Source organism: Doryrhamphus excisus, linkage group LG21 (assembly GCF_037039965.1).
Source record: "Doryrhamphus excisus strain RoL-2023G ecotype Guam linkage group LG21, RoL_Dexc_Guam_v1.1, whole genome shotgun sequence".
NCBI lineage: Eukaryota > Metazoa > Chordata > Actinopteri > Syngnathiformes > Syngnathidae > Doryrhamphus > Doryrhamphus excisus.
The window spans coordinates 8,560,885-8,585,399 of record NC_136377.1 but is presented as its reverse complement, the minus strand read 5'-3'; the positions used below and the strand labels follow the sequence as shown (position 1 = coordinate 8,585,399).

The 24,515-nt window shown below is 40.4% G+C and overlaps 1 protein-coding gene across 21 annotated transcripts in view; it reads left to right on the top strand.

Annotated features, from left to right (window-relative positions):
- The window catches only part of nrxn2a (neurexin 2a), a 166,881-nt gene that overhangs the window by 106,729 nt on the left and 35,637 nt on the right, over positions 1-24,515 (top strand). For 2 of the 21 annotated variants that reach the window (XM_058087437.2, XM_058087436.2), the window contains exon 1: positions 20,345-21,826. The exons of 18 other annotated variants lie outside the window; for them this stretch is intronic. In XM_058087437.2, the coding sequence (XP_057943420.2) occupies positions 21,499-21,826 (328 nt within the window). In that variant the 5' untranslated portion in view covers positions 20,345-21,498. Of the gene's footprint in view, positions 1-20,344; positions 21,827-24,515 lie in introns of those variants that run through there. One more of the 21 variants, XM_058087435.2, reaches the window with a different exon arrangement.

The window sequence follows — 24,515 nt, the reverse complement described above, 5'->3', positions numbered from 1 at the left end:
ACAATTCTGCAAAGATGAGTGGGCCAAAATTCCTACACAGCGCTGTTAGAGACTCATTGCAAGGTGTTGCAAATGCTTGATTGCGGTTGTTGCCCAACCAGTTATTAGAAATTGGTCACAATTGGTCCCGAGCCACACTACGGATACTCTTGGTCTATGAGGGCATGAATATGTACAGGAGTCGTCCATGTTGAGTTGCATGTTGAGAAGACATTTAAGTCTGCAGATGTTATTTGGCATGGTTGCTACTAACGGTAAATTGTTTCTTCCAATAAAGCGATTGTTAACTGGCCATCTCCTCTCATCCTTTTAACAGCCAGGTAGACACCACAATAGTAATTAACAATTTAGCGCCAAAATGAGGCACTTAAATGTGTTTTTCGGTCTGGTTTCTACAGTTCACGTGTTCACCGGTGCTTTAATGCCATCAGCACCAGCATATTATTATCCCTACTTGCCCTGCGGTAAAACACCACCCAATAACACATAATCCAGCACAGGTCAACATCTCCCAGCACTTTTACAGCTTCCCAGCCTGTTAGGCAGGAGAGGAAAAGTTGTGACATTTACATACATGTGAAAAGAGAAGAAGTACCTGAGGCAAATCATGTCTCTTTGACTTACTTTTACCGGCTTGTCCTCGCTGCTCACATTAAAAATGTCTCTCCTATATGTTGAACTTTTGAGGCTTTAAGGAATAGGTTGCGTGTGTTTTCTACAAAACAGGTTGTGTTTAATTCTAGTGTGCCCATAAGAATTTGGATTTTGGTTCATGTGGCCCAGTTCTCTTTTTTTGTGTGTGTAAGTAGCAGTGGGAGGGTGCTATAATGGAGAAAAGGATTAATGGGGAAAAAAAAGTCCCATCAATTTACTCAAAGCGAATTATCCAATTCACTGGCATGTGTGCTTGATTGAAATAACACCACGTTCCTCGCTTTTTTGTCAGCTGATAAAACTCTAAAAGTGAATGATGACAATGTTATATAATTAGACGTTGATGTAACAGAATTAAAAGAAGCACCTCAGACCGGATGAAGTATATTTAAACCCCACTCATGCATTCATCTTGTTATTCTTTAGAATGAACCACATTTGGCGAATTGAACCATGGGAACTCCACATGCTCAAGAATGACAAGGTTAACTTTCCAATGTGTATATCCCGCCCTCTTCCTGCTCTGACATGTTTGTTGTCACCTAATGATAGTGATTTGGCAAAGTTTAGCTGCTAATGTTGGCTATCTTTGAATATATAATGAATGTGAATCTCTGAGACGACGTACGTGTATGTGTACGTGTGACCGAAATATAAGCATTGTGAATTTTTCATTTTATTCAGCTGGAACATTTTTACAAAGTATAACTTCAAATTGTGACAAATATTTTGTTCATCAATCTTAAGTAAATATAAAGTAAACTCATAATTAATTTCAATAGTTAGTGTTGTTGTTTTTTTTTTACTTTTGGGTCACCACAAAGAGGCAATTGCCTGCATAGTTTTGACTTCGGTTTCTTTGACTTATTGCAACCTTTTGGGTTTCATGTTTTATATCATCGCAGACTGATAGCTCACTATGTAAAGCAAACAGCACACAGCGGGAGGTGCCATGCATGTTTAATACATTGATAAATACCAGTCACGGCAGCGCTCAGATATGCAACAGGTTATCTAATGATTAGTCACGCTGTTACGTGATTGAGCCTGCAAACATGGACAGATGGAGTGGGAGTCTTTAAACAGTGCTTGAAGAAATATCCAAACTCTTCTGCTTAAGCTACACCGTCATTCAAGGTGGCATTGTCTAAGATTAGATACACACTGACGTCAGTTGGTGATCATTTTTTGATTTTCGCAGAAATGCAGCGTCAGTCCTCTTCATAATTTTGTTTAAGAATAGTTTTTTGACTCAAATATATTTTAGTTTTTTGCCATATTACAATGGAGTATCAAAAATAATCTGAGATTTTGAGAAAAAAGTTCATGCATGCAGAATAAAATCTGATTTTTTTTTTTCAAAACTAAAACTATCCTATATTTTAGTCAGAAGTTGTAAATTTACCAGAAAAAAGGTAATATTAACCTAAGGTCACATAATTCACATAACTGTCTCAAGCAATTTCCTGTTATGAGTATTGAAATAATCTGAGATTTTGTTGTACATTTACCATAATCTTGTCATAAATTTACAAGACACAATTTGTACATTTTATTAAGTTCCCATGATGCTTAGAGTGCCAAACCAGAAAGTAGAAGATCCTACTACGACACCTTGTGATAGAAGTCTTATGCAGCAATCATATTGTAATCTGACAAATCTTAAGTAAATTTAATCAAGTGTAGAATTACGGCAGCTAATGCTTGGTTGGACATTTATACCAGAGCAAGCTATTGAACTTTGACGGGGGGGGGGAGCAGCCACCCACCGCGCGGATAAGTGACACTGTGAACGCCGAGTCCAGGGTGGATTGCAAGGTCCTCGCATTGCCACTTTCATAATACTGTATGTGTACAACGTATATGGATGTGATTCTTCTGTCGCATCCTCACGTTGCACAATGCAGCTTGAAGACCTACACAAAAATTCTCCATCCTGCAAGGAGGCGTGAGAACAATCTCTGAGCCTTGAAAGAGACTCCTATTGAGAGCACTAATTAAAAGACTTGCTCATTTCGCGCCTGCAATTTGAGTGTCACATTCGCTCATCAGACGAAACGCTCGAGTTGCTGAATGTAACTGACTGCTATGCGAGTATAACATGATTTATTGTCAACATCCATGCTGAAAATACTTCTTATGATAAAGCTGAGCCTGTGTAATTACCTTGGCAAACACAAGGTGCTCTATCTGCATTCCCATAGAAGACTCTCCAGGATTTTGCAATGTTGCAGCCTCGCAAATTTGCATATTTTGGCCAATCATTGTCATTTTTTGCAAATGAAATTTATCCCTGAGCAGAGCTCAAACGCCAAGTCAACTGTCTAGCCAATTAAATGGAACCTGCATCAACCATAGACTGCTACGCTCAGGCAACAGTATCCCTCTTTCAGCCTTTTGGGTGTTATAGAAACATTTACCAACATAACCACTTCCTCACTTCCTTGTTACACGGACAGGGATGTTGACGTGTGATGATCAATTCTCATTTTCTCTCATTTAACAACAAAAGTTCGCAGCTACAAATTGCGCTGAACGGTCACACAATGTTCTCAATGACAGGCAGACATGCAGTTGACTAAATGCTTAATTTAGGAAAAAAATACTTAAGATGTGCTGAAATATGCTAACTAGTATTTAGTCATCGGCGTTATTCAACCCTGAACCAGCATGATTTATTTTTCAATGGATTTTTGAGGCCTGAATGGTTAGCATGATTCCCTGTGTGGAGTTTGCATGTTCTCCCCTTGCATGCGTGGGTTTTCTCCGGGTACTCCGGTTTCCTCCCACATTCCAAAAACATGCTAGGTTAATTGGTGACTCCAAATTGTCCATAGGTATGAATGTGAGTGTGAATTGTTGTTTGTCTATATGTGCCCTGTGATTGGCTGGCAACTAGTCCAGGGTGTACAACGTTTCTCCCACAAAGACAGCTGGGATAGGCTCCAGCACCCCCACGACACTTGTAGGATAAGCGGTAGAAAATGAGTGAATGAATGAATTATAGTTTTCTTTAGCGAGGAGCGTTTATCACCAAGTTCTGGCGCGTTCCACCCGTAGTGGCTTATTGGATGGAATCTGTCTGTAGTGTCTCAACTGAAATACATTCACCAATGGACTATGGATGGATGTATTTTTGTGTAACCATGACATACAAAGCTGCAAAATTCACACTGGGATGTCATGATGGATTTGTATTTGTTTTGTAAAATGGGCACATGTTTGTGTACAAATGTGCTATTCGTGCTATTTAACTCACAAGTAGATGCAATGTTATTGAACAAAGCTGCATGGAAATCAGGCATTTTTAGGCCCCAACAATCAGTTTTTCATCATTCATCATTCTTACATTTTAAAAATATTTTTTAAATTATTTAACAGAGGAAAATCCCTGACATACAAAGCTATACCTCTGTTAATGTGTTAAGTAAATAATGTATTCAAAAGCCATTAAAAACACGTCCATTTGCAAAGTGGACTCAGTTTATGGCATGCACACGAGACAGTTGCGTGCTACTAAAATGCAGGAATGAGGAGATGGTGTTTGTAGTGTTTATTCTCCTCCGTCTTCATCTATCTTTCTTCCTCTGTTCTTCAGGTATTACCTCTTGTCTTATTATTTCTTTGCACTCCTATTGTTTTTTTTTACGTGCTCTTTTCATTTTGGATCTTACACAAATAATCTCTGTATCAGCATCCCTTATAAGTACCACAAAGGAAAGATGTTAAAAATTATCTTAATCGTTCAGATAGGGCTTCTTGTATTTATTCGTCTCTTCATTGTACATTCATGTTCATCTCTTATTATGATAAAAGGCCTCCATTGGAGTGTTAGAATCCAAACCATACTGTACCTATCCACTGATCCAGTATGTCTCTATAGCGTATTTATCTGTCAAGGGGAGCATGTGGTCTTCATTTATCTTTTTGCCCCCGATGTTTCCAGTCAACATGATTTATCGGCCTTCCTCTTCTTTTCCAATACAAATGAACTCAACAGGATAAGAACACAATTTTTTTTTTGTCTTTTTTTTTTTTTAGTACGGCATCAATTTTAAATATTCAAGATTCATATTTAGTGTAAGATTATTAATGTAATTGTATTATTTATCGTTTATTTATAAATCATTTTTTGCTCATCTCGTTTTTTTGTTATGGTCCTGCTTGTGGCGCAACGCACCCACTCACTGAATATTAATTTCCCTTTGGGGGAACAATTGTTTTACTAAAAAAAAGTCAAATGTATTTATCGCTCACCATTTGAGCAGTAAATACAGTATCATTATTTTTAGTGTTAGAAGTAATAGCAGTACTCTTTGTACAGCAATATTACTTTCAGTTACATTCATTAAACTTAAATATATCCTCCATCAACATTGCACCCTGTATTATGTACGAAAAAAAACCTTCACAGCATATATTTTATAGTTATATAAACAGTTTGATATTAATAATGCAATAGTGCAGCTGAAAGTAGAGTGGTGACATTGTTCACAAATGCTTGACAGCACAACAACAACATGGGACTGCGGCGGACAGCAATGTATAAAAGCTTTCCAAATGAATCTCTGATATTTAGTTCAAAATGCAAGCCAAAGCAATTTTTTTTAACAAGGCTTGGCAAACTCCATCTCCCTGCTCAAAGACGCCCCTGGTATTTTGTGATTGAAAAGCACCTTTTTTTTTTTTTAAGTATTCCAAGAAGAATATGTGAATTCATAATGTAGGCTTTGATAAATGTACACACTTACTGTAACTTTGGCTTTCCACTGTTTCTCTATTGGATTGGTGGAATACCATCACATGAATGCTCATCTCTCAGCATTCATGTATAAAGTATTATTGTCACATACTGCAGTGGAGTGGATGCTTGTCTCGCAGCGTTCATGCAGTGCATGTAATTGATATACTCCAGCATTAGTGTGAATGAGGGCTGTCGACATTGGCCTAATCGGAAATATCGGATCATATCGGTATTGGTTTTTCTGACAATATTGAGTAAGACCTCATTAAACTGCACCGTGCGCCACAGAGTGTCCGGATTGTAAATATGCAATTTGCATTGATTGTGAAGTGCTTTTTATGCAAGGGGGGTAAGGTATGTTCCGTTAATATTTCTAATTTAATATCGCACCTCAAGAAAATCACTCAGAGTCACGCAGTGTAATAATAACAATCTTTCAAATGTACAGGAAGAAAAAACGATTTCACTGATTGAGTTTCCTACTTTGCACTTTACTTTACGGATATGGATGTTTGTGCCACATAGAAATGTGCAACTTTCCAAATTGTATAGTTGCTGTTGATTGTCGGAGGATGTTATTTTAGATGAATGATTTGAGACGTAGTATATTACAAATAAATGTGGTACCTTTTGTGGTATTAAGGCGTGTTCCATTAATATTTCTAATCTAATATCGCACCTCAGGAAAATCACTCAGAGTCAGCAGCTTAATAATAACAATCTTCCAAATGTACAGGAAGAAAAAACGATTTCACTGATTGAGTTTCCTACTTTGCACTTTGTTCGTATATGGATTTGTGCCACATAGAAATGTGCAACTTTCCAAATTGTATAGTTGCTGTTGATTGTAGGAGGACGATGTCAGCCTATCATCCATCCCCGTTACTTGATTGACATACAGGACAACCAGTCAGATGACAACTGAATTTTGACCTTTAGGTCACCACTCATGCGTAAACAACGATGCAAAGTGCTAAGCTAGTCTGCGAATAGCGTCAGATTTTAAGCCCTCGCTAAAGTTTATGGTCGCTAAAATGAGTGAAGTAGCTGGTCCAAGTAAAAAGGCAAAAACATATCACTTCCATACGGAATGGGAGGTGGACTTTTTTTTTTCACAATGTCTTTTTCGAAGTGCGTTTGCCTGGCTAACCTGGCTATCAGCAGCTACTGTCCGGACTATGCATCCCTGGCTGATTCAATTCAGTGCAAGTCATCAAAGTAAACTCAGGTAATTACAAAAAATGTTAATAGTTAATTATGTGTGTTTTGCAATATTGGCTCATTTGGTTATGTAAGGTACATCAACATACATTGTACGTACAAATAATCCTCAATACATTTGAAAATATATAGATGTTTTGCATTTTTGTAGTGGGTAGATCATTTTGACTCGGTCATTTTAAAAGTAGCTCGCATGCTGAAAAAGTGTGAGCACCTCTGTATTAAGGCGTGTTCCATTAATACTTCTAATCTAATATCACACCTCAGGAAAATCACTCAGAGTCACGCAGCGTAATAATAGGAAGCTTCCAAATGTACAGAAAAAAAAACAATTTCACTGATTGAGTTTGCTACTTTGCACTTTACTTCGTTCATATATGGATGTTTGTGCCACATAGAAATGTGCAACTTTCTAAATTGTATAGTTGCTGTTGATAGTAGGAGGATATGTTATTTTCGAATAATGATTTGAGGCATAGTATATTACAAATAAATGTGGTACTTTTTGTGGTATTAAGTGGTTCTATTAATACAAATACTAATCTAATATCACACCTCAGGAAAATCACTCGGAGTCATGCAGTGTAATAATAAGAAACTTCCAAATCTACTGAAAAAAGAAATAATTTCACTAATTGAGTTTCCCACTTTGCACTTTACTTTGTTCTTATACGGATGTTTGTGCCACATAGAAATGTGCAAAATTGTATAGTTGCTGTTGATAGTAGGAGGGCGTTATTTTAGATGAATGATTTGAGACGTGGGTCTCATATTAATGTGGTACTTTATAACTTTTTTGCATTTGTTCTTATTTTGCACAAACAGTGTTTATTTGTGAAATTCCTTCAGTGACATCAAAATAAAAGAAGCATAATGCGGATGTTTGTGCCACATAGAAATGTGCAACTTTCCAAATTGTATAGTTGCTGTTGATAGTAGGAGGACATGTTATTTTAGATGAATGATTTGAGACGTATATTACAAATAAATGTGGTACTTTTTGTGGTATTAAGTAGTTCCATTAATACTAATACTAATCTAATATCACACCTCAGGAAAATCACTCGGAGTCGTGCAGCGTAATAATAAGAATCTTCCAAATCTACTGAAAAATAAATAATTTCACTAATTGAGTTTCCCACTTTGCACTTTACTTTGTTCTTATACGGATGTTTGTGCCACATAGAAATGTGCAAAATTGTATAGTTGCTGTTGATAGTAGGAGGGCGTTATTTTAGATGAATGATTTGAGACGTGGGTTTCATATTAATGTGGTACTTCATAACTTTTTTGCATTTGTTCTTATTTTGCACAAACAGTGTTTATTTGTGAAATTCCTTCAGTGACATCAAAATAAAAGAAGCATAATGTGATGGTAAAATGTGACCTGACAATTTGAGGTAAGAGCTGCTGCGTTTATTGATACCACATGAGTATGAACCTCTTTTCTTTCAGCATTTACAGTACATATGCATAAACATGTTTTTCACCATACAATAGCATGAATATGAAAGCTTAACATTGAAACAATGGTGCTTGTTGGATAATTGTTCTCTCGCAGCACTTGCAGATGAAAGTACATTTTTTTCAACATATGCTTGTCTCTCAGCATGCTCATAACAGCGTGACAAATATACATTAGCATGAATACGAATGCTTGCCGCTCAGCATTTGGGCACTGTTGCATTATAGTCGTCAATGTGAAGGCTCGTCTCTCATCGTTCCCAAAGCGTTCCCGCATTAGCACGTCTGAATGTCTGAATGTTTTGTAGCACTCCTATATTAATACAAATATGTCTTGTCTCTCAGCCGTCGCATAACAAAATTATACACACATGTCTCATGCACAGTCACCGGCATAATACATTGTTTACACACAATAGCATCAGTGTGAAAGCTTGTGTCTCAGCAGTAAATACATAAATATAGTCGACGCACAAGTAGCCCGAGTGTAATTGAGTGTCTCTCAGCATTCACACAACGATGTCAACTTAAACGAATGGGGTCAAGCATCACCACAAGGCTCAGTGAGTACTGTGGATGTTTAGAAATACAAAATAAGCTAAAAACTGTCTCGCCGTAGGCAGTAATTGCCTCGGTTCACTCTCCCGTGTCCTAAATAAGATCCAGCAATTCCTTCCCCAAATAACCGCTTTGCGGTTGAAGAAGCACTAACCAGGTGGATGAACCCTCCACCCTGCTCTGACTTCTCCCTCTGTGCATCCATCTCTGTGGGAACATGGCGCTTTTTTACTTGACACCCAAACCACGCAACGGCAGAACCTCAGATAAATGGCGGTCTGTGCCAAAACCTTGCCACCGCCGTCCCCCGCCCCCCCGGGGAGACCAGGGCTTCCTAGTCGCTCCTGCAGGGACCGCGCGGAAGGGGAGAAAGGTTACATTCAGTTTACATCATAAAGAGCAGACAGTGTTGCACACACAGAGACCCTCAGATTCCCAGTCTCGCATCTGCTCGTCCGTCTGTCCGTCCATCTTCGTCCCAATGCTGGCAAGACACACCAGACGCACGCTTATATATCATTTACTCGCTGTTTTCGCTTGCATCCTCAAAGCTCTGCTCAGTGTATAAAATTATAAATACAGTTCTCTTGATGAAGAATTTAGGCATGCGATGCAGCAACACTCCACAGTATCACCTTTTGTTTCAAATGTAGTGGATTATACAGGACATAAAGCTGTACATCTTTATCCAAATACAAACCAAACCCCACAATGAGAGTCTCTTTTCAGGCAACCTAGTTTCCCCCTCATTGCCATGGCAACCCTAACTGAGGCTCTGCATACCTTCCATTATTGCAAATCAAACATGTTGCTTTTAGGCTAGCATGTGATCTCACAACCTCAAATTCCTGCTAAATCTACACGAAGCCCTTTTTTTAAAGTATTGTTTAGAACAAATGGAGTTTCCGTGACCGCTTTTGTGAACCAGCAGAGGTGAAAAGGTAACCTCCTCTCGAGGTATAAAACATTTACACACTGTATTAAGATTTTATAAGTAGCAGCAGCATAGAGCGTATAGTATCCTTTTTTGTCGGTGTCACCTTGCGTTTATTGCTTTACAAACAAAGGGTGTCCAAAAAAAGACTCTCTTGCTTGTCGATACAAAGGGAGTATGCTGGCTGGACTATTCATCACTTTTGAAATGATGGATTTCTGTGCAGGAGGTCACAGCTGTCAATTTTTCCTACAGCCAGTTCAGCTTACAGGCGAGCACGTAGCCTACTCACCTTTGTATACTAAACACACAAAAGATGTGCTGTATGAAAGTCTATTTATGCAGGGTATGAGGGAAAAAAATCATTTAGCTCCAAGGTCAGCACTAATGAAGGCAGCTAATAATGGACTTGTTGCTAGAACACATGTCCTCTCTCCAGATTCTATAAAATATACCGAACCCACGGTTTTCATCACAAAAAACAAACAAACCGCATATTTTTTTCTTTCCAGAAGAATACCAATCAGTTTAATCACCCCAAATATCAACACAAAATACATTCATTCATTCATTTTCTACCGCTTTTCCTCACGAGGGTTGCGGGGGGTGCTGGAGCCTATCCCAGCTGTCTTCGGGCGAGAGGCGGGGTGCACCCTGCCAATCACAGGGCACATATAGACAAACATTCACACTCACATTCATACCTATGGACATTTGGAGTCGCCAATTAACCTAGCATGTTTTTTGGAATGTGGGAGGAAACCGGAGTACCTGGAGAAAACCGACGCATGCACGGGGAGAACATGCAAACTCCTGGAAATGAACCCTGGTCTCCTAGCTGTGAGGTCTGCGCACTAACCACTCGACCGCTGTGCCGCACAAAATACATTTGGCCAAAAATGATACATATAAATGACGAATGGAGTGCATAAATTAACATTAATATTATTGTTATCGGGCTGCATGGCGGACAAGTGGTTGCGAGTATGCCTCACAGCCAGGAGACCCCAGTTCAATTGGTTTTCTCCAGGTACTCCGATTTACTCCCAAATTCCAAAAACATGCTAGGTTAATTAGCGACTCCAAATTGTCCATAGGTATGAATGTGAGTGTGAATGGTTGTTTGTCTATATGTGCTCTGTGATTGGCTGGTGACCAGTCCAGGGCGTACTCCGCCTCCTGCCTGAAGATAGCTGGGATAGGCTCCAGCACCCCCACGACACGACAAGCGGTAAAAAATGAATGAATGAATTATAGTTACCTTTAGCGAGGAGCGTTTATCACCAAGTTCTGGCACTTTCCACCTATTAGTGGCTTGTTGGATGCAATCTGTCTGTAGTGTCTCAACTACAATCCATTCACCAATGTACGGATGCTTTTTTCGGCATTCGATTCCATGGCAACGTGTCATTAAAACTCTAAACTGCCAAAAAGATCTTTGTTTATCACATGTACATTGTACAGTGTAATTTGTCTCTGAATTCCACCCATCCTCTTGAGGAGCAGCAGGCCGCTATCGTCAGCGCCCAGGGACCAGATGTGGGTCATAGGTCAGCATCTTGTTCAGTGAAGCATCCATTTATTGCTGACACATGCAAACCTCCTGAAAAATCACTACAACTCCCACCGGGGGCCATGTACTATGGCCATTGACTTATCCTGTGGCACATTGTAAAAAAATTTAATTTTTGAAAAATGCCAAAATAAGCTACAATGTAAAGAGAAAAAAATATATACTGTGAAAACAAAGTTTTTACATTTTGAAACTATAGAAAAATACCAAAGTTCTTCCCAGCATTCTTTAATTTTTCAATATGTGGCCCTCAGTGGAAAAACTCTGGACACTTCTGACCTAAAAGATCCTTCTGTTTTTCCAATGAGAATCCGCCTTTTCTTCTCTTTTTTGTGTTCTATCACCACAACGAGTGCATCAGGACAAACAAACAAAGAGCCTAAACCGTGTTTGCAAAAGACAGCATTTTGTGGACCTTTAGAAAAAAAACTGTGAGGCATTGGAAAATTCTTATTTTTGCAAAAGCCCAATGCTAAAAGCTACAGTGATAATATTGCATGTACACTGTACACATGGCCTCTCTGGTTCCTGTTTCACTGACCAAAAAAAAGCTAGACACTGTGCTTGCTTCTCAGCATTTGTGCGATAAATCCAATGGCCGTTTAAATCTGAACAAAAGTCACAACAAAACCACAGTATGTAAGCAAGACAACAAGCTTTGCGTTTTAATATATAGCCCAATATAACAAGCTTCGTTGAATCTTCGTTTTTGGTCCTGTTCCCATCTCTCCTTTCCTCTCTATTTATCATCCCTACTCCCCCTCTCTGTCCCGCCCCCCCTCCCTGGCCATCTTACAACAAATACACAGCAAAGCCGAGCTCCTATTTCTTTTTGATCCGCTCACATTCGGCTGTGTTCAAAGAATCATATAACATAATAACTTTTTATTCATGTCTGACTTAATCTCATTTCCAGTCGTCCCCGAAAAACAATGAGAGCTTTTGTTGACTGAGGACCGATACTTGATTTAACATCTTCCAAAAGGCAGCTGGGTTAACAAACAGTAAAGATAGCAAACCTTTTATGGGAGGCTTCCCTCATAAACACTTAAATTTGTGGATTTCTTTTCTATTTTCAGCCATGCTGTTTATGCAGGGCATCATTACGACTCGTATTGAAATGATGTCCACGGAGTGTTTGGACATCTGGCCAAGAAGAACCGCCTCGGTGCTTTTTTCCTCTGCACACTGAAGACAGTGTTTGTCGATACTGCTGCAATTGAAACCATACGCTGATGCTGGCCAGCTGCCACCACTCGTATTCATACCGAGCTTGTTGCGGGATATTCATCTCTCAGGGCTCATATGACCATGTGTAGGTAGTAAACATGCACAACAACCTTTCTCAAGGCCGTATCGGTCACGAGTGTGCTTTGAAAGTACAGATATACTCTAGGTACCTATACTGTGTTGGGGTGTTGGAGGTAGTGTGTTCTTCCATGGTGGAGGTTCTGGCCTCACTTTTCACAGCTGTGAGTTTGTTGAGTTTGTGACACATGCATGTTTTAAAATAGACACTTCTCGGCCACCAACAAATAACGATTGGTAATGTACCAAATCCCTGTATTGGATTTTTCGAAAGAATATAAAAATGACTTTTCCATTCAGCTTTTCCCTTCGGGGGTCGCCACTGCAAATCAATCTCCTCCATCCAACCCTGTCGTCTGCATCTGTCTCTCTCACACCAACTACCCTCATGTCCTCCTTCACTACATCCATAAACCTCCTCTTGGGTCTTCCTCTACAGCTCTAAACGCAGCATCCTTCTACCAATGTATTCACTATCTCTCCTCTGGACATGTCCCAACCATCTCAGTCTGGCCTCTCTGACTTTATCTCCAAGGCCTCTAACATGTAATGTCCTTCTGATGTACTCCTTCCTGATCCTATCTATCCTGGTCACTCCCAATGAGAAGTTTAAGGGATTAAAGTCGGGATGTCGGATATCGGCCTTTTTGCCCAAAAAAAACAGATTTGCCGATATTGCCCAACTCTCAATTTCTGATACCGACTTCAGCCGATACTGATATGTGTAACATGACATACGAACACCTATGTGTTGTATACAGCATTTTTTAAATGTTGGGGAAAAAATCTATCAATCGATATCACATTTTTATGCTGATATCGGGCCAATAATTATCGGATGTCCCTAGATTAAAGTTAATGAACTGTGGAACCCTAGGTATCACAGGTAACACATATCAATAACACAATCACCGTCAACAACAACTATTACAGGTTTGAATTATCTCAGAACTGGCACCATAATAACAATAATTATCATAACATAACATCATAACAATAAAACGAGGTACTGTTGTGGCCATACTCCATCTAAAACTCAACTCTGAATCCTCAAAATCACTTCCATTTGGGTGTGAATGTGACTAAAGGGGTTTATTCCATATCTAGAGGGCTCGAATAATATTAAAAACCATATCTCAGAGGTCGTAAACAGGTTTTCTTTGCTTTAACTACCAAAATAATTGACTTATAACTAAGGAATCCTAATTAATCTCACAGTCACAATTAATTGCAATAAAGGAGGTATAGCCTATCGTGACAACACCAAAGAAGTCGTTCGTCATAATATAGCTCAGCGACAATATAACATTATGCTACAAAAGCTTTATTTTACTCAGCGGTTGAACAGGAAAAACAACTCTGATATTTCCTATTGACTTTCTTTTATGCCACTCATGTTAACATACGGTAGTCAATGGTGTTTTTTTTTTGGTTAAAAAAAAAAAAAGAACATTCAGCTTTAAGTCCAAAAACAAGCTTTCTCAGTAGTTTAGCGCGGCTGTCTTTTCTATGAGACATGCTGAGGCTGGGCGATTCAAATTAAAAAGCAAATGGAGTCTATTCATGTGCGGCCAACAATGCAGTGTGCTGTCACATGCAGTGCCTTTTTAAGTCGAAATCTGGGCGATGCGAGGGGAAAGGCGAAATATCCTTTTAATTAAGGTGGAGTGGAGAGCATAATATTGTGCATTCAGAGATCGACTCTAAACATTTCATATTGATCGTTGGAAGTGCTGCCTTCCTTACTGTTTATTTATATGATGCAACTTTTTTGTGTACATGTGTTCAACCTCATACTACAAGATTGTTACACATGTGGAATTGACTTGCTCCTCGGCATTTTCACGTGCACCCCCCTCCCCCCAGCCCCCACCCCCTCTCAGCACGGCTTATTTTAGGTGTTGTCGCTTTGAGCCTAATGAAATCAACCAAACATCACAACTGCGGGCTATGCCTTTCAGAGCGTGCTCGCATTATGAGTAATTAATCTGAAAGTGCTATGATTAATCCTGCTACTTTACCGCCTCGGGTAAGGCTGTATGTCTCCGAAAAATCTTTTCTAACATATCCTCCTGAGAACAAACAGCGCAATTTAGGTTCCCTGAGTCTGTGTTACACGTCGTCTCACATTATTTCATTTGCATGTTTGCAAAAGAGGATCTGTTTATTGTTTATACGCACCTCCTATTTATTTATACTGCAGCTGCAGAAGACATATACTGACCGACTGCTAGATTTTATTTTTTATTTATTGGTTGTTTGTATATGTGTATGTATATAAGCATATGTAGTTATAGTAATACCGTAGGTTATTTCATTGGCCAGCGGCTAAACTCATATTGGAACTTGCCTTGTACATTTCCTTGCTATATTTCAAGTGTTAAGTTGCTGTGTGATGATTTTAGAGTTCTTTGTAGGATGACAGAGAGAGTCAGACTGATATATTAAGTCATATTCCTGCGATTTCTGATGGGTTGACAAGTCATGAGTCATGAGTTCCCTTATAGTTTGTGATTGGCTCCTGTTAAAGAAAGGGCTACTGTGTCCTCACTGACTGAAAAAAGTAGCGGCTTTTACACTGGAAATTACATTAGAAGTGTCATATTTTTAACATGCTGGTGCGTTGGCGTAAAGAGACCAGAGGGAGAATTACAAAATAAGAGCATGGAAACCGGAACTAATGGCAGACTGACACACAGGGCATGACAAGATCCTCGTAAAGATGTCTGCATGTTGGAAGAACGAGTCATGTATGCATAAAGAAAAATGCATTTTTCCAATTTGAATGTACAGTTTCTATACATTCCTTATATGTGTGAATAATTTGATTATGTAAATTATCAAGCACCTGCCAAGCTGTTTTATTTGTACAGCTTTCAGGATGAATTCTATTCAAAATGGTTTTACTATGTGGAAGTGCAATCTCTCACGTTCATCAGTGATCAATGGGAATTCCTTGGAAAAATCACACATCGAGTAAGTGTTGATTCACGAGTGCGTACGGCGTGTGTTGATTGGCTGCTTTGGTGAGAATATTAAAAACCCAATGACGACACAAGGTTAAACTCAGCACTGCTTTAACCAAGCCCTCCCCACCTTGTCGTACAGATAGCTGCGGCTTCCATCGCCTCGCTCTGGCCTGGAGCGCATCCACTGATTAATGCAAACCTCTCATGCTAGACAGCTCTCACCAAGATATCATCGCTGCCTAGAAAGATGCTCATGAGCTTGGAGAGCAGTCCATGTTGCGGCCCATAAATCATCTCACGCAACTTCTGCAACACAGCCCTGCTGAAAACATTGTCAAGGCATTGTTTTATTTTGTGGTAAAGAATTTCCAGTTCAATCCAGTCACAGTGTCTGCAGCAGGGACTTTGATGAAGAAGAAGTTGAAGCTTTGGTTGTAATTGACACTGACTTTTCCCTTGACGCCATTAGAGGATTATTCTCTATGCTTGTGTCGTTACAATTGCACACTAAAAAGTGTTAGTCGACTGCTTCTTGTTCAGAAAGCATAATGCATTCCAGAAACCAACTTCGCAGGTTTAATTTCATGGCAGCGTCCATGTTGACACACTACTGTAAATGCACTAATTATTGCTGAGCATTTATTTATCTACCGAAACAAGACGGGTCATTACCATACCATTGGAATCACATGGTATTTGGAGAAAGGCCGTCCTTTCCATAACCACAGCAGTGCCTGGCAACTTTCACTACTTGATGCTATGTTGCTAGGTGCTATCATGCTAATTGCTAGCATGTTAGCATTTAAGCTAATTTACTCATATCTAAAGGCAAATACACACATGGCATTATGCAGGGAGGACCGCCTTGGCGCTTTCTGTACTTGAGGCTCTCTTGCTAATTGCTCGCATGTTAGCATTGAAGCTAATTTACTCATGTGTAAAGGCAAATACACATATGGCATTATGCAGGGAGGACCGCCTTGGCACTTTCTGTACTTGAGGCTCTCTTGCTAGGTGCTAGCATGGTGACCATTAGCATGTTAGCATTTTAGCTAATTTACTCATGTCTAAAGGCAAATACAGACATGGCACTATGGAACTGCCTGAACACTTTTCCCGTTTTTTCTCAATTTTCACATTTTTCTCATTTTTGTAATCTTTCCCATTTTGTTATTTTTGTCATTTTCACCCCAAAATAATTTAATTTTAACTTTAATAATAATATGTGGTGCATGAGAAAGTAAAACATACTATAGCTCTCTTTGAGCTACACATGTGCTAAATGAATTCATTAAGGACATGCATATGTAACCATGAAACTGTGAAATCCAATAAGCTGTCACCTGACTAGCACCTATATTCACAAACTAAACTACTAGATACAAGCTTAACATGGTCTTCGGTAATCTTTTGCTTATATTTGACTGGAACATTTTAAGGTCAGACTGCATAAGCTCAAAAACTCCAACCTCCGAGCAGTCACAAATGCAGCCGTCATGGAGAGTGGTCTTATGATAAATGACAAATACTAAAAACGCAAAGCGTTGCATTTGTGTCAGTTTGTTTGGTGAGCAGGCCGTTCAGTTCTTCGTGGAGAACATAGGCGGACAGAAACTCTACTGTTTGGGGAATGCTTCCATGCAGAGATCCCTCAAAATTGCCATATCAAAGTCATAACAGAAGATTTCATAACAACATGCAGAAGGAATTCATGTCCGGTGTTAAACCACACACATCTGTCATTGCGGAATTCCCTTATATTCTTGTTACTGCAAAACAATTGACAGGTTGACCTTGTCCTCCCATTTAATGTCGGTGACAAGCCGTTAACGCCTCCACAGTACTTCACGAAATTGTCTTTTGTAGTTCATTGTTTAATCCTGCTCACTAACCAAACGGCGGAGATCAAGACACATTTTTACAGACAAATGTGTTCAAAATCAAGCCTTGATTCAAATGATCTGTGGTAGTAATGGAAGCAGATGAATTGGAGACAGGCTCTTGTCATTACATAGTGTGAAGCGCATACCCCTCCTTGTTTCTTTTTTTGTTCAATCCGCCTCTCCAGCTCACAACGCCCCACCCCCTACCCAGCGTGAGTAATGGCCTGCGTCGACTCGGTGTCACCGCAAGAGGAGGTGCCGCATGGCTCGCCTCTGTCCTCCTGTTTCCATGCGTGTCCTTTCAAGCGACTAGGCAATCCCAAGCTGATATCTATATCGACCGTGATTTAGCTGATACAGCTGCAGTCCCCGCTTCCCTCTCTCAATCCATCCTGCCTCCATCTCCTACTCTCCATTTTGTCCTTTTCTCGATAATGTTCATCTTCTCCGTTGTCATCGTCTTCCAATTCTTTCTATCTTCACATTCTTCACTCCCCGCATTGAAACCCAAAACAAAACTGGCTCCTAAAAGTGTCTGGATCTGTCTGAACCGGGATCAGTCATTGCTAAGAATACGTTGTGCATGGTTGAGCAGCATGAGAGCTGCTGAGCTCTCTTTCAGAGGGCTGACTTGTACTGATAGGAGGTGAACATGAGGGGAAACGTTTGCAGCTAATTTATTTGGAGAGCGCAGGCAGCAAACGTGTGGTGAACACAATACAAGGAAAATATTTGCACTGCTGTCACCAAAAGGGGAAGAAATGGACGTGTATTTCCGTCCCTCAGGTTATACACACGTATCGCACTGGGATAATTAGTGGACTCCAAGAACACTCTATGAACCTTTTTTTTGCAAATGTATATATGAACCAATTGGGATAAGTGGCCATTTGTGTTTCAAGACTGTCTGGGAAGACTTTCTACAAGCTGATGGAGCGCGGTTGTGGGAAGTTTATCCATGTGTGTTGGCTCGCTCATCTCTGTTTCATTTGTCCGAAAAGTCCTTGATGGCGTTGTGATGAAGTCTTACGCAAATTCTTCCCACCAAATACATTTAACTATGCTTTTAAGTACAGAAAATGTCCTTCTTTGAACTGTTAGGTTGGAAGCATATGGTTGTCCAAAATGTCCATTCATACATTTTCTATACCGCTTATCCTCACAAGGGCTACAGGCATGCTGGAGCCTATCCCAGCTGTTTTTGGGCGAGAGGCGGGGTACACCCTGGACTGGTCGCCAGCCAATCACAGGGAACATATAGACAAACAACCATTCACACTCACATTCATCATTTATCATAAAAAAGATGTCCAGCTGATGGCACTGTGGTAAAACTTTCTTGCTGCTATTTTGCTTGAAAGTGTATTTGACACAGAATAGCAGTTACATTATTACATTAATGTTTTATAATACGGTATTTGCTTTGTGTTATGGTCTCTCTGTCCTTCTTCTGCTGTGTAGTGTGGTCAGGGTTGTTGACAGCTTTGGTTGGGCCCGGAACAAAATAATCAGAGTATTTGAGCATAAGCAATGGTAGGAGGATTCTTGACTCTATTTTCAAAGACAATCAAGGCTAAATAACCAGAAATCATTTTATACATGTAAATATGGCACAATTTCTCCCCCAAATCAACACATTTTGAAATGAAACAAAATCATTAATCACATTTTCATGAATGACCAGTTCTGGGCCCACCCTCATGCCTGGGCCCGGGACAAGACAAGATACCCGTTTGTACCCCCCTGTCAACAGCCCTAGGTGTGGTGGGGCCCCATTTTTCCAAGGTATCAGCGTAATAATGGATACTATTAATTCATTTTCTACCTCTTACGAGGGTCGTGGGGATGCTGGAGCCTATCCCAGCTGTCTTCAGGCAAGAGGCGGGGTACACCCTGGACTGGTCGCCAGCCAATCACGGGGCACATATAGACAAACAACCATTCACACTCACATTCATACCTATGGACAAATGGAGTCGCCAATTAACCTAGCATGTTTTTTGGAATGTGGGAGGAACCCACGTGTGCACGGGGGGAACATGCAAACTCCGCAAAATCACCGCTGTGCAGCCATAATGGATACCAAATGACCCACAATTCTTGTGCCCTACGAATTCTGCTTAGCAACAAAAGATGCAACCAAGAACAATAATTAATTATGTTAATGCATGTCACTTCAAACGCAAAGGTACTATGATTTTTGGGGAATCTTGCAGAAATTGACGTAATGTGTGTGTTACATAAATAATACAATGAGAATTGCATGGGTGACTACATCTTCCTTAATCACAAGCATGGGAGTTTGTTGATGATTTTGTAGCAATGTGTGCAAAAGCTAACATACTGAATATATATACTGTGTATATACTGTATATTTAAAACATGGATAAAGTGCACAGTGGCACTTTTTGGAACTACACACTCTATCGGAGACAGTAGTTAACACAAAGAGCTTATTAGCTTTAAAGCTACAAACATACTGTATATAACAGTGTGTTCCCAGTGGCATTAAAGCACTAAAACTTATTTAAAATCATAAATAAGTAATAAATACACCAGTAGGAGAGGGGAAACCACCTCCTAAGAGTTGATGCTTTTCAGAAATCACCACAGATGATTTTGAACCCCCCTGGTATGCTTTATATGTTGTATTGTGATACATCGTCAGGCCCATTGTATCTCTTGATGTTAGCAGCGTGTCCATATCAGTAGCCTCGTGTTGGTTTCTGTAACAGCACTGACAGCTCACCTAAATCAAGCTCCTCCTCTGCAGTATGATTCCTGCGTGTTACTGCCAGGACCTGCCAGCTGTGTATTTATTCACACAACCCATTTTCTTGCTTCACTATCCTCTACCCTCCCTCCTCCCTGCCTTTCACCCAATATTGGCGCTGTGGCCGCCCCGTCTCTTCCTGCCTCTCCCTCCCCTCTTGCTATATCGCTCATCCTTTGCCCCCCCCACTCCTAGGGGCCCATCCCTCCCTCCCATCCTCTGCTCATTTGCTCACAGACACGCTTTCTCAGACACACACACACACACACACACACACTGACAACAGTATGCCTCAAGAAGACGCTCTTGTGTGACGTTATTATTAGAGCAGAGCGCAGCTCCACACAGTTTTTTTTGTGTGTGTGTGGTTGAAGCTTCAGGCTGTCCTGGAGTTTGGTTCTTGTTGGATTGCCGATGATACATCAGTGATTTGAATGAGTAGCATCGTATCGGGTGTGCTACAGCAGCGTTGGGGGAGGCTAACGCTAAGGCACATGCAGTTGTCAGGTTAAACGCGAGGCAGCGCCGCAGAACCTGCATGCTGGATGAGGTAACGGTAGAGGGAAGCGGAGCAGCAGCATCATCTTGAGGGGAATGCAGCAGTAATCTTGCTGCATGAGCAGGTGGAGCGCCACAGCAGGAAGGGAAAAAGCAGCATCACCACCACGAATCTCGTTGGGAATTCCATCGCATCCTCAGAGGAAGCCGCGAAGAGAGAGCGATAGGAGATCGTTTATTTAATTTTCTGGATTTTGCTTCCTTTGCTGCAGACGCTGCTTGCTGTCTCGCAGCCCTCCCCTCCCTACTCCTCCTCCTCCTCCCCAGCCTCCTCCCTCCCTCGCTCTTCCCCATCCCTGGCTAAAGGGGAGCAAAAGCGCTGATTCCTGCATCGCCTCTAATCGCCAGCATCTTCTTCACTCATGCACTTATTTTTATCCACTTGTCCATTCGGCTTAGTGAAATGATCAGTTTTCCCACGGACGCGTGTGATGTCTGCAGCGGAGCGGCGCTCGTCTTAGTGGGCAGGCTCAACTGCCCTCCAGCTCTACCTGTGGGTGTTGGAGACTTTAATCACAATTCTCATCACACGAAGCACCGTCCTGCTGCCACCATTCATGCCTAAATGCTCCTTTTTCCAAGGCGGCGTGCCTCTCTGAAGTTGGATCCGTTTTTACTTGTATTTGGATATGCACCTTCCCGACGCCGTGGATCGCCACTCTTTAAAAGATCCTCTTGGATGCTTTTTCATGCTGCGCAGAAGACACCTTGCTGTGCGGAAATGTTAGGATAAGTTTGCAGTCAGTTGGATGTGCTTTGATTCCATTCATTTTTTCGGTTATTCTATCACATGCTCAAGGGATTTTTTCTGTTTTGCCAAGCAACGGGATTATAAAAGCAATGTCCTCGATTCACTGAGATGCCCTGTGGTCTTCCAGTGGAAATCCAAGAAACACAATCTTGGTTGAGTAGTCCGTGTCATTCAGCCCATGTGGAAGTGATGGGTAGACTCTCCGCAGCCAGCCTTGGGAGGACCTGGGAAGGCTGGAGTCTCAGCATGGGCCTGAGTTACTGTTCAAGACTCGCCCTTTGGCTCGCCTTGATTATAGTGCTGCCTATCCAAACCGGAACGGCACGAGTATCTTCTAGTCTCAGCACCACACACCATGTCCACCATTTCCACAACAAACATGGCACTGTTCCTATTGCCATCAACAGGATGCCTTTTCTCACCAGAGGGGGCCATGGTAAGAGCAAATTGATACTCTTGTGAATGCATCTACGCTTACAATTAGCTCATTTAGCGTGAATTTTCAGCATTCCAAGTCCTGAAATGTTGTTGTCTCCTTGTCTTACTATGCATGTGCTGCAGCTAGTGCATCATTAAACACCGTAAGCACATCAGCATCACATCAGTCGTGCTTCCCCTTCTCCCTATGCTGCCTTTCACCACAGCATAATCAGACGCACACTCTGTATTCATTTGAGAAATTTACCAAAGCTAGGGTATGTTGCTGAAGGATGGAAAGTAACGACGACTCCTCGACAATTAACACCAATTCTTCTTAAACCCTCGTTTCAAAACGCTGTCGCCAGAGCTCCCTTTGAAATTCCAGTCCTAACCCTCACTCTTATGTCCCATAAAATAAGACCCTGGTGGATTTGTCGTCTTTTTCAACACAGCAGTTTTGTGAGCCTTAAAAAAAAATGTTATGAATTACATCAGCGCTATTCTAGCCGGGACAGAGTTTTTACAGTGCAAGGGGACCAAACAGGCGTATTAAAAAACACACTTCAAAGAACGTGCTGATAAATTTTCAATTAGCCTTATAGTAGCGTTGGTGTGCTGCTGCTTGCTCTGAAGTGCACGCTTCATGGCTAAGATTTTGACATAAATGCCTTACTTAGAATTCACAGCCCATCATGTTGTGGCGATGTTTATGTACATGCAGAGTTTTTAAACATGTGCATGACGGATAAGCCTGCTGCTGCACATTTTTCGATGTATTGCTTACACTTTAGACACAATACGAAGATGACTATGTATGATAATTCTCAGTTTATGGGGTCAATGAACACAGACAAGATTTGACTGAATGTCACAGTACTGAGCTGTTCTACTGCAGTTGTAGATTACCTTTAAAAATTCACATAAGTGTTTAAATTATTCTTGGCAAAAGGTTTTAGTCACTGGAAGGAGCCTGACGGTTTGATGGAAGCACTAAAGGGTTATACAATAGGACAATTACTTTCAAATGGCCTGAAGTTGAACAAAACTGTAGCTAAAGCCAGATATCCTTTCACCATGCACCGACCATTAGAAGCTGCTGTATATTGTTGGTCTATAAAGGTTAAAACGCCATAGCTGGCTGGTAATTATGGATGAGAAATAAACCTCCATTTGTACAAAAAGTGCACTACTTAAGTGAACCAGATAATAAAAGGTCCATTAAGAAGGTTACCATGATAACTCAAAATGTAAGCCAATTTTCCCTTTGTGAGAATAGAGATATGTCATCCCAATGATTCATTTTGATATTGTCGTAGTTACCCAGTAATAATGGAAGCATTCACCGTTATTTGAGGAGATACAGGTAACAAAAGCAAAAATGGATGCTTCTTCTTCTTGCACTCATTCAATACCAGACAGAACACAAAATATTGTGTTCTACGGCGATAAAAACATGGTAAGAATTTGCCATTCTTTCGTAATCAGCAGGACAACATAGGTAAGTTTCAGTAAAATTTCAGTTTCCAACAAAAAAAGGGAGGAAAAACGGCTTTTCATGAACAGAAGTTGTGGTAATGATCAAAAGGACTATAAGGCTTTTGTTGATGGAAGTCACATTCACATTCACTCTCCTTGTGATGGTTTTAAATGCTGAACCTTTTTAGTCAGATCTCTTAAATCAGAGCTCTTCATTTCTAACAATCCGGGTGGAGGTCGTGTCATCCATAAGGTAGATCTAGCTTCTTTAGTTTTTCTCTATTTTTCACTTGTATGAAGATCATGTTTTCATAGCTATTTAAACGAAAATGATTGAATAATATCTCGACTATAAGGTTTTCTTGTTTCCATACAGTGTGTCAGGTCTGCAGGGCTGCAATAATGGTTAAGAAAATTTATTTAGAAAGTCATAAATAGGTTTTGTATTCTTTAATTGCAAAAATATTAAATTTATTAATATTGAATTCTATTTCTCAGAAAGGGACTTATTGTACGTAGGTCTGGAACCAATTAACTTTGATAAACAACGATTTTTAGAAGACGGCTAAAATCATCACACAGCAACTTACCACATAACAATCTACAAGTCAAGTACCAATACAAGATTTTAACTTTGTACCATAATGCATTTCTTTTGGAGCCATGGCCAATGAACTGCTCTGCCGGGAAGACATGCATTATGGGATATAGTTACTACTTAACAACTACTTGTTTTCTTTTCAGATAATTCGATAATTTAGTTTGAAATTTGAAAGCCCTAAATAAATGACAAGTACTTAAAAATAGGGAGTTACTTTTCTATCACCCTGTGTATAGTAGTCGCTAATATTTATTGGGAATATTCTAGAATGTTTGCACTTAACATTGTAGGCTATTTAGGGAGGTATCTCTGAATGTCTTCAGTTGATTTTGGATCCAGATGACGATTGTTTGTTTTGGCTGAGGTCTTTTCCCAACTGACTGCTATTCTAGTTTGGTTTTCCCATGCTCCAGTAGTTGTTACCCAGCTGTTGTTATTATGCAGTGGTCAGCTGATCTAACCCCTTCCTTCTTCGACTGTGAGAGACTTGGCCGTGCTATGACCCCCTGTGCTGCAGACCTTGTACGCACTCAAGAAGGATTGGCCTGTAGCTGACCTCATCTTCATGCCTTCAACACCCCCAATTCTCAACACATTCTGTGGAATTATTCTCCACTTCATTCTCCTA